The sequence below is a fragment of the Thunnus albacares genome, chromosome 15 (genome assembly GCF_914725855.1).
Source record: "Thunnus albacares chromosome 15, fThuAlb1.1, whole genome shotgun sequence".
Classification (NCBI taxonomy): domain Eukaryota; kingdom Metazoa; phylum Chordata; class Actinopteri; order Scombriformes; family Scombridae; genus Thunnus; species Thunnus albacares.
This window is the reverse complement of record NC_058120.1, coordinates 14,413,220-14,428,583: the sequence shown is the minus strand read 5'-3', so window position 1 is coordinate 14,428,583 and position 15,364 is coordinate 14,413,220. Positions and strand designations below refer to the sequence as shown.

General features: G+C 41.2%; 2 protein-coding genes across 4 annotated transcripts in view; one reads left to right on the top strand and one right to left on the bottom strand.

Moving 5' to 3' along the window:
- evla (Enah/Vasp-like a) overlaps window positions 1-8,277 on the top strand; it is a 39,300-nt gene extending 31,023 nt beyond the window's left edge. For all 3 annotated transcript variants that reach the window (XM_044374953.1, XM_044374952.1, XM_044374954.1), the window contains 9 exons: window positions 212-1,126; window positions 4,230-4,483; window positions 4,594-4,709; window positions 4,984-5,011; window positions 5,165-5,201; window positions 5,337-5,397; window positions 6,311-6,368; window positions 6,498-6,555; window positions 6,756-8,277. In XM_044374953.1, the coding sequence (XP_044230888.1) occupies window positions 212-1,126; window positions 4,230-4,483; window positions 4,594-4,709; window positions 4,984-5,011; window positions 5,165-5,201; window positions 5,337-5,397; window positions 6,311-6,368; window positions 6,498-6,555; window positions 6,756-6,793 (1,565 nt within the window). In that variant the 3' untranslated portion in view covers window positions 6,794-8,277. The remainder of the gene's footprint in view (window positions 1-211; window positions 1,127-4,229; window positions 4,484-4,593; window positions 4,710-4,983; window positions 5,012-5,164; window positions 5,202-5,336; window positions 5,398-6,310; window positions 6,369-6,497; window positions 6,556-6,755) is intronic.
- Window positions 7,885-14,420, bottom strand: degs2 (delta(4)-desaturase, sphingolipid 2). The gene is made up of 3 exons (XM_044374956.1): window positions 14,237-14,420; window positions 10,777-11,519; window positions 7,885-9,981 (listed from the first exon to the last, which is right to left on the bottom strand). The coding sequence occupies exons 1-3, from the start codon at window positions 14,316-14,318 to the stop codon at window positions 9,838-9,840; spliced, it is 969 nt and encodes a 322-aa protein (XP_044230891.1). The 5' UTR covers window positions 14,319-14,420; the 3' UTR covers window positions 7,885-9,837.
- Window positions 14,421-15,364: the final 944 nt, after the last annotated feature.

Here is a 15,364-nt window from a genome sequence, read left to right as displayed (position 1 = left end):
TTCTGTTTTTTGGATTGCTCCTGATTTCTCATCTTTTACTTGCTTGGTTGCTCAGTTGGTTGCTTTTCATTCTTCTCACGTTTTTCTCTTTTCTGTTTTCCTTTGTTTGTTGCCCTCCTTTCGTCCTTCTCTTCGTCTGCATCTCCTCCTCCTCCTCCTCCTCTTCTTCCTGTCTCTCCTCTCTCTGTCTTTCTCTCTCTGCCCGTCACAGTCGTTTCCACCCTCCAATATAAAGTGTCCACTCCTCCCATCCACCCAGACACTCCTCCCGAGTACAGACAGTACAGAGCTAGCACACTGCCACCCTCCTACGTTCGCGTGGCCTCCTCCTCTCCTCCCTCCTCCGCCTCCTCCTCTCCCTGCCAAGAGAAAGAGGCGGGGGCTGCTAGGGACAAGGCCCAGCTCTCCTCCCAGCTCTCCACCTCGCTCGCCTCAGCCTTTTCCCCAGTCCAGGCAGGAGTGACCACCCAGGGCCGACAGGTCCGTCAGATCCCCCTGTCTCCTCCCACAACAGCCCGCCACCTACACCTTCAACAGCAACAGCAGCAACAAGACATCATGCTCCCCCCTAAACACGGCACCTGGTCCGCCTCTCATTTGCAGCAAATGTATGCCCAGTTGCCCCCCTCCACCTCCCCTCCAGTTATGATGGCCATGCATGTGAGGCAGGGTATGCCCCCGCAGCCCGTCCTCCCGTTGGCTCACCCCCTCCCGCCCGTGAGCGCTAGGATGAAGCCCCCACCGCTTGACCCAAGCGCCGTGACAGGCCCCCACCAGTACCCCCACTCTCACTCCAACGGCCAGCCAGACGACTGCTACTCTCCTCATTCTCAGCACCTGCCACTCACCCCGCAGTACTGCGAGGCCATCCCCCTGCCTCCTCTGATAGGTCAGACTGGCCCAGGTCCCGCCCCCAGCCACCAGCCCCAGTACTCATCCACCTTCCACCCACAGCAACAGCAGCACCAGCATCAACAGCAGCAGGTGTACCACCAGCAGGCCCAGCCCCCCACCAACACTTCCTCCTCCTCCTCCTCGCCCCCCTCTTACACTGCCTTGTCTGACGGGGGCTCACCCAAGAAGACCCCCTCCCCCATCCCCCAGCAGGCCCCCATGGCCAGCAGCAGTAAGTATGAGGTGGAGAGAGGAGGAGGTATTCTCTCAGCAGAGGAATGTTAGATGTGTATACTGTGTGTGTGTGTGTGTGTGCGCGCGTGTGTGTGTTTGTGAGTATGTGTGTAAAAGAGTGTGTTGTGACTTAAGCTCTAGTGAATGCACCTCACCAAGAACATGAGCAACAAAAACATGCACAGTATAGCCCCACCCACACAGCTGTTTTCACTTATCTGGCCTGATTAGACCTCTTTAAGCTCTGTTCACACCTGGCATTAGTCTTGGGTGATCTCATCACAAGTGGACGGCTCTGAGTACGTCAGTTCACACTTGGCATTAAAATGCGTGTCCACATGCGTCTTGAATGACCACTTGTGATCAGATCTCACTTCCCCGCTCTGTATGCAAATAAACACGTACATCATTACCGTTTGCAAAGACCAAATGCACGTTATTGTTGTTATTGTTTTATTTTGTTTTGTTTTGTTTTTTTGTTTTTTGCATTGACTCTTCAACCCAAATAGGCCTCACTCGGGAGAGACTCAGCAGCCAACGTTTTCTGTTTAGAGGTGGCTGAGATTGTCACTAAATGAGAATAGCTGGTCCACCTTAAAGGTCAGTCCACCTTAAGGTGGGAGCCAGCGGATGTGTGATGGTGAGGCTGGCGACCTTAAGGTGGACTGGCCTTTAAGGTGGACCAGCTATTCTCATTTAGTGACAATCTCAGCCACCTCTAAACAGAAAACGTTGGCTGCTGAGTCTCTCCTGAGATTTGCTCAGTCCCCCCTAACCCTAAAAGAATGTGGCCATATGCAGCCCAGACCACCTCCAAATGTGGTCTCAGCGATTGGATCTCAATGTGTCTTGGGTGCATTCACACCTGTACTTAGAGCTGTCCACTTGTGATCGGATCACCTAAGACGTATTGTAATGCCAGGTGTGAACAGGGCCTCAGGTCTGTGTGGGTGTGAACAGCCTGTGCCTGATCTCCCTCACCCTGTTGCCCTGACAGCTCACCCTTGTTATTATTATTAGTGCATAGAGTTTGGTGACATCATGTTTTCCAAGATAGCTCTACCCAACTTTAATCTGTCTTCAGGTCTAATCAGCCAGAGTGATTGAAAACGCCTGTGTGATTGTGCTGCACCTTAAAAAGTATTGATAAACTTGCACAATGCATAGAAGGAAAAGCACAGGTGTTACTAATAAGTGTCACAGTAAATCATGACAGTGTGACAGTGAGCCAGCATGCACAATACCAGGACCCTGAAACTGAAGCAGCTAAATGAAATTCAGGCATAATAATTTAATTAAACATTAAACATACCAAAAATGCAACCAAGGAGTTTTTATGACCCAGTAGTGCTATATTCTTGACAGGCCAAGTCAGTCACTTGACTTCAGTAGGTTTTTCACTTGCTTAAAACCAGAGAGAAGGAAAAAAAAAAAAAAAAACGTAAAAAAGCGAAGACAGTAGCATCACAGGCACAGCAGATCATCACCAGGCAGGGTACCTAATGCGTCCTGATGTCTGCGGCTCGTAGACTCTAGCCAGTTATTAAATGCAAAGGCTCTGCAAACAAATTTTGAATATGATGATTTCATTTAACTTTACCCTTCACTGTGCAATTACCCTCTGTCCCAAAACTGGTGAAGTACCATAAAAGGGCTACAATTTCAACACTGTTCATTAGACACGGATGTAAACAACCTCAAATTCAGGGTGCGAACTACAGGGGAGCCAGGGTGAACTTTGCTCCTCTTAATAAGACATTAGCTCCCTTGAAAACATGATTTGTGAAAATTTGGGGGGGTCTCTAAAATATTGACAGTATGCTATTTTTGCCATGCATTTCGATTTTTCTTTATCTGCATCGTCATGGATCATGCATAAAATTAGGCTATTATTGATGTATGATTCATGCATGTAGATGATTCATCACTAACTCACTTTAATAAAGATACTGGCATGCATGCTATTTTTGCAGTCACCATCGAAGCGTGGCAGCATAATATCATAAACTCACTTTATCTCAAAGATCAGGAAAAAAACTAACTTTCTTAGTCCCACTCAGTCTGTGCATTACTCTGCATTTCTCTGAATCACCATTACTCATTTCTGTTTTGTAGTCAGCACACAGATATGTCAAAAAGAAAACAAGGAAGCTTATTTGCAAATTTACCCCAAATTTCTCCCCCGATTTAAAAAAAAAAAAAAAAAAAAAAAAAAAAAAGTGAGCTCCCCTGAAAGCCAAAGCATAGTCACACGCTGCTCAAATTAAAACTGAAAGTCAGCACAACCTTTAATCCAGTAATTGTTTCATTCCAAATCCAGTACAGAAGCAACACAATTGAAACATATCATTGTCATAATTCTATGAATTCAATGCATTCTGTACATTTTACATATACACATTTTAAGATTGACTATTTGAATCTAATGAGTTCAACATTTTGTCACCATTATCTTCTCTTTATCAGTCATTCACATGGTAAAGCGGTTGCAGGCAGTAACTGTTTTGATAGCTCTTCTTGATGATGCACTCAAGGAGTTTTTTATTGTTTTATTTTGCTGCCACTGCCACTTTCTCCAGCTGCGTTGCAAACATAGACAGTGTGAAAAAGAAAGTATGCAGACTTAAGCAGTTTGCCTTGAATATTTCAGTTTCCCACAAGCACTTACTGAACCACCGAGTTGGAGTCAAAACTGTCCTTGTTTGTAACTGTGTTACCATGAGATGATAATGTAACTTTGCCAAATAAAAATGATTTTATAGTAAAATAAGCCAATACTGTGATGGATGACCTATCACAAGCTAATTTCAAGTCTCTGCAAGTTGATTTACACACTGAAATGAAATAAAACTAATGGCTGCCACAGTTTAAGGCCAGTTTACCAAACAACAAAGGTCACTTCACCTTAAATAGCTTTAATCACACCGCCAATCATTTCTACTTGCTTCACTAGCCCTTCCCAAAGACAAGCAGCCTTGCTCTAAGCAGTTAATAGGTGTAGCTTATCATTTCTGGGACTGTGTTCAGTCAACCTTCCAAGGGGCAAAAAGGTCAGTCAGCTGATACTGTCACTAACCAGTCTCTAATTTTGCCCCTCCCAGGCCCCCCTGTCTCTGCAGGTCACCCGGCTATGCTTTCTGTGGCGCCTCCTCCAGCTGCGGCCCCGCCACCCATGGCTGGCCCTCCAGCTCCACCGCCACCGCCGGGTCCACCACCCCCAATGGCAGTGCCCCCACCCATGCCCCCTCCACTGCCCACTGGTGGAGGGCCTCCTGGGGGACCGCCTGGGGTCCAGCACCAACCCTCAGGACTGGCTGCAGCGTTGGCTGGAGCCAAACTACGTAAAGTTCATAGGGTGAGCCTCCCTGGTTAAAGTGTTTTCTCAAGAGTTTATTGTTGGAGCCTGTTAATGGTGTCTTTTTATGGGGAAATCAAGTGAAATCCATTCTATGTTCTATTCTTCAGGATGAAAGCAGTCCGCCCGGATCTAGTGGCAAAAGTGACTCCAACCGGTCTAGTGGTGGCAGTGGTGGTGGTGGGGAGGGACTGATGCAGGAGATGAATGCCTTACTAGCTCGCAGGTAAAACAACTACACAAACACACACACACCCTTTACCATTCACCCAAATGAATCATGCAAAGAAAATCCCTGTTCTGTCAGCCAGTTCATAACATATAACACCAGTATTTCCATTTTAGTCCCCCTGGTTCTCCGTCCTTGCTGTAAAAGATTATCTCAAGAAGGAAATAAGCTCTTTTGAAACAGTATTTTATCCACATCGCAATCTTGTTACTGAATCATGTTACTGTATAATACTGTTTGCTTACATTCCTAATTTCTCTCTCTCTCATAGACGGAAAGCCTCAGAGAAACCTGATGAAGTAAGTCTTGAGCCTTGATATTTGTCTGTGTGACCAAATGTTAGTTCTTCACTGTTTGTTTAGTGTTAATCACTCGAGGCATCATTTGCAGTTTATTGCTGAATGAATATTTTGAAATGATCATTAATTTCTCTCTCTCTCTCTCTCCTGTAGGACGACTCTGGTGGTCGGGGGCAGCAGAACTCAACAGGTACAGAACAGCCTGAATTGCTAGATTGTGCATTAGTTCCATAAAACTACAAGTTTTAAAATATATTCTCTTTTGAATACTTTATATTTGTGGGGCTGCTTGACTTAACATAATTCATTTTCTCCTGCTTATTAGATGCTGTGAAGAAGCCATGGGAGCGATCCAACTCTGCAGAAAAGTCCTCACTGGTGTCCAGGTCTGCAGATAAGAGGGGAAGGGGGTGAAGGGAGTGTGGTCTGAATATGAAATAAGCCCCTTTCACACATGCACTGTCTGAATCAGTTGGACCAGACATTAAACAGACTTTATCCTGCCAGCTCCCTACTACAAAGTCCATGTAATGTCTGATTGAGCCCATGTGTGAATACAGTAGTGGATTTTTCGCAGAATTCACAGCGAGCAAGTGGGAAACAACTGCTCACTGCCGCAAGTGCAACAAAATCCAGCAGTAAGGGAGATGGTACAAGCAATTATCAAACAACTGTTGAACAAGCAGAACATAAACTCAAATACGACGTCTTTGACTTCCAGCTGTCAACTTCCCTCTAATCCACAGCCACTATTTTACATATGTGGGTGGTGCTGGATAAATACAGCAGGCCAGCTTAGCTGCATTGTTTTGACTGGGCATATATGCTCCACTGTGAATCTATCGCTGTGATTTCTCCTAAAATAAAAGCAATTTTATTTTTGATGAAAAGCTTAAAAATGATGAATTACAACTGCAGTGTATTTTTTTGCATCATGTCCTGCCTCCTGTACCCCTCGCCTAAACCAAACAGCGCATTTCCAGCAGGTGAGAACGTGTCTGACACGGACAATCTCCTGCTGTGTGCTACATGTGTGAAAGGGCAACTCCAGAAAATGTCCGCACCTGATTCTCAGGACATTGTACAGAGTTCATATGTGAAAACGGCAATTAACCACAGGGATTTCAGCATAAATCTCCTCTGCACTGCAGGAACTAGGACAGAGAAAGAGTCTGAACTGTGGTTACATTTTATAAAAATAAAAAAACCTTTTAACAACACATAACCCTTAAATGTGTTGTCTGTTATACTCTGCTAATGCTGCTTTTATACTCATCAGTTTATCCTTTTGTGTTGCAGAGTGAGACCCATTGGTAGCACTGGTGAAACAGACACAGAATTCGATAGGATGAAACAGGTTGGTTTATTTCTCCATTGTGTTACTTGTTTTATTACATACATGGTTTTATGGGTTTTACACTTTGTTGATGATTTTATACACCCTGCATTGTTGAAAAGAGGCTCACAAGCAGGTCTTGTTTCGCAGGAAATTTTGGACGAGGTTGTACGCGAGTTGCATAAGGTGAAAGACGAAATCATTAATGGTAAGCAATGCAGTACTTTTAAAGGTCATTGCAGTATCCAGTGGTGCAAAGCTTGTTTAATCTTTATTCTTTCCCACACGCTCATTTTTTACATCTCAGTCGACTAGAACCCGAACATCAAAAAGCTTGTTGACATCATTAATAATTCATATCAAGCCTTGTTGTTTCATTCTCTAAAATGCCGTGCTCTTTTCTCGCAGCCATCAGACAAGAAATCGGCAGAATCAGTACATCCTAATCTCATCTGAGCAACAGTAGGAGGAGAGCAAGAGGAGGAGCTGGAGGAGGATGGACACACAGATGCACAGACACGAGGACCGGGGGGCGGGGGGGGGAATGTTCTCTCAATGTTTCTGTGACCTCACGTTGCCAAGATGCAAGTTGCAGAGATGTTGTGCCAACATTTGAGTCTGCTGGACAGCAAAAATGGAAGAAAGAAACAGAGATAAGAGAGAAGGGATTAATGAGAAAGAGGCAGCAGAAGGAACAGAAGTATGTATAAAGAAAGATTAAAGGACTGATGAACTCAACAGAGGATGAAAAACGTACTAAAAGATGAATTGAGGGATGGACGGACATTCGTGCTGAGTTTGGTGTTGTGGTCCTCTCTGTGCACCTATAGACTCAGTCAGCCCGGTGTTGCAACTCTTTGTTCTCTGTTCAGTCCAAGTCTTAAGAAGAAAATATTTTTGTTTTCTAAGTTTTTACTGTTTTATTATTTAAAAAAAACTGTGGTGATAATGATGATGCTGTTGATGACAATGAGTATTTTATTGATATTATAGAAGGAGAAAGGAAACTTGCACACCATTTATGTCAGCCTTTTATATTTTCTATTATTTTGTTTTTATTTTGTTTAGTTTATCCCTAACTATTTGATGATAACAAGCACAATATGGGCAAAACGGTGCTGCAGATACACCTGCCCTCAACTGGCATATTTTAAAAAAAAATGGCTTTTTATGACCTTGTTCATACTGGTGTTGTGTGTCTAACCTTTTCTCTCCAGAGATGTTGGAAAACTTCAATGTTTGAATCACAATTAGCCTTTGAAATTACCCCTTTCCTCCACATCCAAGGCATAACACGTTACAAATGAGCAATTTTTGGCAATTAATCAAGGAAGTCAATAACATGAGAAATAATAGTCTGCTCTATGACTCCAGTGTGACCGAGGTAAAGGTTTCTCTCTACCTGTTCAGATGTGTGAGATCATTTAAAACTTGGGGATCATTCACAAAACAGGCCGATAACTGTAAATGTGCCACCTGGTTTTACCTAGATATAAAACAATGTAGTACTATCTATTAGTCATCCTATACTTTGTGAACCTCCCGAGTATGCATGAAACCCCACCTCTATAAATTAGTTTTCATTTGGTTTGAGAAGTAATAAAAAGGAAAAAAAACACACAAACGGTGGTACATTTATTATAGTGGTTTGTTTCCATGAAGATTTCCCTCTATATATATGACATGTTGAACTTGATAATGGTAGCAATGTGAAAAAAAAATGAGGGGGTTGCTCTGGCAATATGCAAATTTTACCTAGATAAGAATGTGCAGAAAGTGAATGGTACAGTAGGCCTATGTGATGGTAGCTAAATGTGTCTTTGAAGGAAGGATTTGATTGAATATCGGTTGTTGCATTCTATCCACTCTGTTCGCTCTCAACTACGTTCTGATTTCAAAGCTGGAAGTAAATTCATTCAAACAAAACCAATAGACGTGTCAACCATCTGCGCAATATCCTGTTCTGTGTGTGTGTGTGTGTGTGTGTGTGTGTGTGTTTTCACTTACCATCTCGAGCGGAAGTCCCATGTGTTTTGGTACATACAGTATGTGTGGAAAGTTAAAGTGGTTTTCACCTTCAGGGTGTATTTTAAATATGTTTAAATAAAAAAAGGGTCGCTTGAGAATAAGACATCTGGTTACCACAAACAGGAAATGACAAATAACAGTAAACTCATTATTTTTAGTAGTTTCTTCTTATAACAATCTTTTACTTTTTTATATAGGATATTTATATAGGACACAAGATCATGCTTATCATAACACATCGATTCAATTATACATACAGTGAGTGGACAAAATAACAAACACCATACAATACAGTAAACCAACAGTACTAATTTGATTAAGCTCTTTTTTTAACTCAGATGGTCAGAAGTGTTGATTTGCTGTAGTTTGTGATGCTGTCATTATCCTGTTGGTGAGGGACTACTGCTTTTCTTTGCAAATGCGGTTTTCTTGAGACTTTGCTCCTCACCTTATTACATAAAATTGTATATTTTGTGCTGGACAAGCAATTGAGGGAGTATGTCCTATTTCTAGCCCTGTAGCATGTTTTCCCTGTATATTTGCATGAAAATGGTGATGGGTACTCATCCCAATAAGTCTCATTTTTATAAAATTGGCACTACCTTAACACTCTATGGGATTTTTGATGAACAACATATGAAAAATGCAGCCTCAAAGATGACCATCAACTTCATTCAACACCCCTACAGCAAAAAACTAACTGAAATGTTCAAAAGAACTACTTTTTTGCATTATAAAGTTTTTGTTATTTTGTCCGCTCCCTGTAGACATAACCAAACAGTTTACAGCAAGACAGAGCTGTGAACAAGCAGAATGAGGCATCACTGAAGAAAAGGCTCCTCTTACTGACAGGTAAGTTTCAATGCTCATTTTCCACCTCAGCACTGTTCTGCGTGATGGATGTGAAATTGTATTGGGTAATCTGAGAGGCTTTGTATGCCTTAATTATCACATTGAGAAATCCTTAAGAGGCCTGACGTATTGCTTGTAGGCAGGAAAAGAAATCTATAGAGGCAGTCATGTCTGGAAAACTTAATGAGAATGTGTGTGACCTTTACCTTTAACAAAAATATGAGGTTTATTGCTGTTGAATACTATCATCTGTTGTCTCAAACTACAGATAAGAAAATCACAGCTTTTCAACATCATTTTGGGTACAAAGAAACATCATCACTACAATGATGGGTCATCTGTTTATAGCAGGAATAGAATCATGAATAAATAATGGTGTGAAGAAACCATCCAAGCTGTATCTGAATTCTGCCCATTTTGATGAACTATGTATTACTGTGATTTAAGTTGAGGATGTTCAACATGTTATACGTTTTCCATACAGTGACAACCACACACTACGTGGGAAAAAACATTTAAACTAGAGGATATAATGATATTTAACAGTAGTCCATAGATTTTTACGACTCAAATTCCCTTTCCTGTCTTGGAGGGAAACACAGTCACAGATCTATTCCTGCTTGCTTAGCTTGTATTCCCGTTTGATTCTGGCATAGGGGCCGATGCTGTCGTCAAACACAAAGTCCCATAATACCCGGGTCCAGGAGGTGTGTTGAGGCAGGGAGTCGTAATACTCTGCTGCGATCTGCTTCACCTGGCAACCAAAAAAAAAAAACACGAGTGAGAATCAGAGCTTAGAAAAGTGTAAGAATGGAAATCAAAAATCACATAGAATACATCTGACATTTAAAATGCAAGTGTAATGTGTCAGGAGCACATCTCTAAATTCAACACAACACTTTATTTCACTATGACAATCAGATACAGACACATTGAACCGGAGCATGACAGTGCATTGCATGGTATCTATTTATAAAGGCCTCGTATCAAAACACCACCAGGTACATTTCTGATAATAGCAGTGGCCACAGGCATCAACACAGCCTGATTTTAATACTCTGCTGTTTTAGTACAGGATGACATTTTTAAGTGACATTTTGAAATAATATCCTGAAAAAGTATATTTGATAGTTCAAAAATGAATTATTGTGCCTAAAAAAAACAAATATTCCCTCTGTTAATATGAAAAATAGTTCATAAACTAAAGGTGTAGGCAGAGAACTCACTTTGAAACAGACCTCTTCATGTTCTAGTGGCGCTACAAAGGCAGCAGTTAATCAGTTACAAAACCTGTCCTTTCATCTGCTAAATATTTGCAGTTGATAGAAAAAATCTGATGTGTGGCATTTGCTGATACCTTTTTGTTTAGACTCTGAAAGACAGGAGAGGCCCATCTTATCTGCACACACCTAGCAGTGATGTTAATGTTGTAGGTGTCCTTATTGTCAACCACTCAACTAATAATAGTCTTGGAAAAAATGACTCCAGAGACCAAATTTTCCCTGTCATGGAAAAAAAAGCATGGTTTATCACAGCATCACAGCCTCACCTGAGGTAGTTTACTGCCAGGTATGCTTGGGAAGTCATGGTGCTCCATGTGATACCCAACATTGAAGGTGATCCAGTTCAGTGATCCATAGTAAGAATATGTCTCATGACCCTTCAGAAACATGTAATGCTCAGCTATGAAATGCCCAGAGATAGGATGCAGTCCCATACACAGGATAGATCCTGCAATGAGGTAAACGATGGGCTTCAGCCCCCACAGATAGTAGATAATTAAGTCTACTGTGAGCTGAACAACTGCATTCTGGATCTCCAGCTGTGACACTGGTTTGGGATTGACCACCAAGGGGCGCAGGGCATAGAAAAAGGGCTGGAGGAAGAGCCAGAGGATTTTCCTGGCAGGTGTACAGAAGAACCATCCCTCAAAGTCTGTAGGGATGTCGACATCCAGTTGGTCGCCTCCCAAATACCGATGGTGATCGACGTGGTACTTCTTGAAGGAGGCGGAGTAAGGCACCCCAATGGGCAGGTTGGCCCACATGGCAAACCAGCGGTTCCACTTTGCTAGCTTGTTGCCAAAGGCCACGTTGTGAGAGATGTCGTGGATAGCCAGGGTCAAGGAGTGGTTAATGCAGCCACCGAAGGCATAAGCCCAAAAGAAGATCCACTTCCAGGAGAGGTCGCGAACCAGGTAACAGGCCAAGAGCTGGGTTAGGACCATGCCTGATACCACCCACTTCAGCTGGGGGTCTGGACCCATCAGGGACTTGATCTCTGGATATTTGGCTGAGGAGAGAGGCAGGTAGAAAGAGATGGAAAGGAACACGAGGAGGTTGTAGGAAAGAAAAGAAGTATCAAATGTAGAAGAGGATCAAAGGTTTAGGAAAAACAACAGATAGGGAGGTGAAAAGCAGAGGATAGTAAAGGGAATAAAATGCGAAGGTGATGAAGAAGGAGAAAGAGAAAATGAAAAGGAAAATCAACAATAATTTCAAAACCTTGTTCTCATTTTATCAACCTGTCATAATGTGACACGATACTGTGCAGATGAACACAATGAAGCATGCTGTATGGTACCAGCCCTTCTCCTGGGAAAAGTCTTCTGACAAAAGTTATTTTTAATTGGCAGGGATGTTGTTTTACTGAGGGACATGAAACACGGGGAGATATAAGGGAGTGGTTCAAAAACAGTAACAATTACTGTTACAAAAAGAACTACAAAAAGACATTTCTGACATGATCCACTCATTTGGATGTACAAGTTCTGATCTGTTGAGCTGGTCACACCTTAATACAAGTAAAAGATTTAAAGCAAAGAAATTAGGAGAGGCTTGTCAGGGGATCCAAAATTCAGGATCATGGCGGGTGATGAGCCAACCCCAGCTTTAGATGGGAAAGATGCACCATCAGGTGATGGCGCATGCAAATCTAGCCTGCTTCTTTGCTTTCAGTCCAATTATGTAATGGCTCTATGCAAATTGGGCTCACCAAGGTAACAAAAGGTTTAGGACACCAGAGACTGGATTCAGTGGCATTTCTGCATTGCACGCTAGGTCTCCCCTCTACAACCAGACCCTATTTATTCAGTTAATGTTTAGCTAAGAGGAATTCCCTACAGTCTGTATTTTAATAGGGTAATTTGTAAATATACAGTTCCAAACTAAACTTTAGAGCAAACTCCTTTATAACGTACTGTATGATGAGCTCACTTTCAATTAGTTATTTGCTTGATTTACTATTAGCAATGTTTATAGGCTACACCTCTTCACTTGATTCTATTGTATCCCACCCATCCAGGGCATAAAGTTGAATCAATAACCAGACGTCATAAAAGAAAGGGCTTAGACTTTTTAAAGCGGCTGTGTGGAACACCTTGTACAGCCATCACTGAATTGCAGCTTAAAGTTAAAGCAGTTAAAAGTACAAGTCAATTAGACAGGTCAGATTAAATTGTGCATTGTTCAGAACTCATTTTTCTAGAACTGCTGAAAATGATCAAATATCAAAAAGTGTCACAATAATTAATCCTTATGACCTCACAAGCTACTGTAATGGCAGGTGCTAATGTCCAGTGAATGTGCAGGATAATATGAGGTCTATGTGAGTTGAGCCTACACCTGCCAAACAACAAGCCATCCAGTTCATAAGACCACCTGTCCGTTAAAATATCCCACAAGACAATGTAAAAGCAAATGCAACACAGCGACCTCTGACACGAACATCCGTTTGCCTCTCCCCTCAGGGCAGGGCAGAGGATAATTAAAACAAAACGCCTTAATAATTCAAGGGTCAATGGTGTCAAACAACCCAACACCTTCTAGATCTTTCCTTCACACCAGAGCAGTCATGCAACAGCTGGACAAAGCCAGGATCAAATATATATTAGCAGGTTGAGACCTAATCTCTTTTTAAAATCGAATTACATAATAAATCACAAATTATATCCTTGATCATGCAATCAATACACAGTTTAGACAAGTATTCTTTTGCATTAATCACCTGATGACAGCAGCTGTGGTTTAAGTGAATAAATGGTATTGTTTCAGGGATCCTCTCACACCCACAAAGCCTTTCTTCTCACTTCATGCAGGGTTTTCTATCTGTGTTTGTCGTTAGCGGGGAATGTGTCTTGTTACTTAGCAAGCCCGGAGGCATTATGAACTGCACCTGTTATCAATGTGCTGTTATTGTCTGGCAGGTCAGAGAAAAAGATGACAGAGGCGGATAGGTTTACATAAAGAGAGACTAAACCCCTGCTTTTTATTTAATTATGAGCATTATCAAGTTTTTTAAGTAAGCTTCTGGTATTAAATAGTCACTTGACTGAGACTGAAATATTTCCACACCTCTCATACTTATCCGAGTATCTTAACTTTAACATCATGCCTTTTGCCCTGGGGTTGGGATGGGTGGGTCGGGGTCCAGGAGTCACTTGTTTGTTTGTTTTTTATTTGTTCGTTTTTTTACAGGCACTTTTCTGACTTTGCTATTTCTAAGAAGAACTGACGTTTGTTTACAAAATAAAAGTAAGTAAATAAATGATGCAAGCCTCAAAATTTGAGTCAACTGTGAGAGGAGGCAATGTGATAAACAGCCATAAATGTGATCGATTGAAGCTCACTTTTTAAAAGGAAATAATACTGTATTTTCATCTTTAACATCCATATCCGCTGAATTACATTAATTAATATCGTGACCTTCAAAATCTGCAGTTTTAAAGGAATTTTAACAGAATATTTCTTCTTATGCTTAACGCTCATTAACATGTAAGTTACTTCGTCGAAATGGTGTTCATCTTAATTAACAAGGCAGTTTCTATAGGATATTTCCACTGCATCCATTGTTGACCGATAGTTCGTTAAGCAACAGCTAGTAAACAGGTTTAACCGGCTACGATTTTATAAGCAGGCTAAGAAAAACTCACACTTAAAACTTCTCACACAAATAAACCAGAAATTCTCTCGGTGTTGACAAAGCTTTTTCATCCCATTAAAAGTTCTTACCCAGTATTTCTTTTCTTCTTGAAGTGTGCGGCTGGTCATTGTAGACCCATTCAAAGTCGCCTCTTCCACCTGTCTTCCCCATGACTGTCCCGTACTACTGTGTACGAAGCAACTGTGGCGTTATGTGTGTCATCAAAGCTTCTCAGTATCGGGGCACACCCACTCAACACAGGTCTGCAGGTTTGCAGGTTGAAGGTGTAACCACAAAAGCCCCTCCCCAGAGCTGAGGGAGGTACAAAGGTGGCTGTGCACCTGCTGAAATGCATACAAACTGGTGCTTTCTGACATGCAAAGTTTACATTGTTCGATGAGAAAATGTTATGATACTGCAATAAAAAAATTTTTTAAAGGGTTGCTAGGCTGCTACATTTAACATTTAAATGGAGCAATAAAAAAGATAACACAGTACAGATAACATACTTCCACAATTTTTAATGTTTGTTGGCAACGTTTTGCTGTAAGCTGTTCATCAGCATCTCATATAGATGTTTAGGATTGCTTTATCACTGTGTAACACATGAACTTGTTAAACATCAATGGAATTATTATATATGACACCATAGCAGAAAGTTGTATTTTCAACCATAAATAGCCCACAGTTCCTTCCATATGATGGGCAGATCCGCATTGTTAAGTTTGATTTACATTACACAGTAAGTGTAGACTAGAGACGTATTAATTTTAATCATTACAATTTGAAATCAGTATTAATTTGTTTGATAGCATAATGACTGGTAAGAGTTTCAGTCATTTTTTCAAGCAAAAATGCCAAGCATGTCTTGATCCCAGCCTCTGAAATGTGAGAATTATCTGCTTTTCTCTTTTTTACATTACTGTAAATGTTAATGCCTTTGTTATTGTTATTACCTCTCATATTTTCTAGACAAAATGATTAATTGAGAAAATAATCAGCAGATTAATTGATAATTGATTGATTGGTCTGTTTGAACTCTTACATATCACATGGTATAAATAAGGAAGTTAAGAAGTGGTAAAGATTTAGAATAGTGGTTCATTTACAGTAACTTCAGCTATCAAAAATGTTTTGAAGCATTTATACATATTCTGATTATTATGATGAAAAATGTTACTTTCTTTATTCTAATCAATAACTGATAACAAACACAA

Bases quoted from the DNA above. Each gene is read 5' to 3' on its own strand.
- degs2 (XM_044374956.1), bottom strand. From the start codon at position 14,318: ATGGGGAAGACAGGTGGAAGAGGCGACTTTGAATGGGTCTACAATGAC. The intron at 11,520-14,236 runs GTAAGAACTTTT...CTCTCTCCTCAG, and splicing joins AAGAAGAAAAGAAATACTGG to CCAAATATCCAGAGATCAAG. The intron at 9,982-10,776 runs GTGAGGCTGTGA...TTTGGTTGCCAG, and splicing joins CTGGCAGTAAACTACCTCAG to GTGAAGCAGATCGCAGCAGA.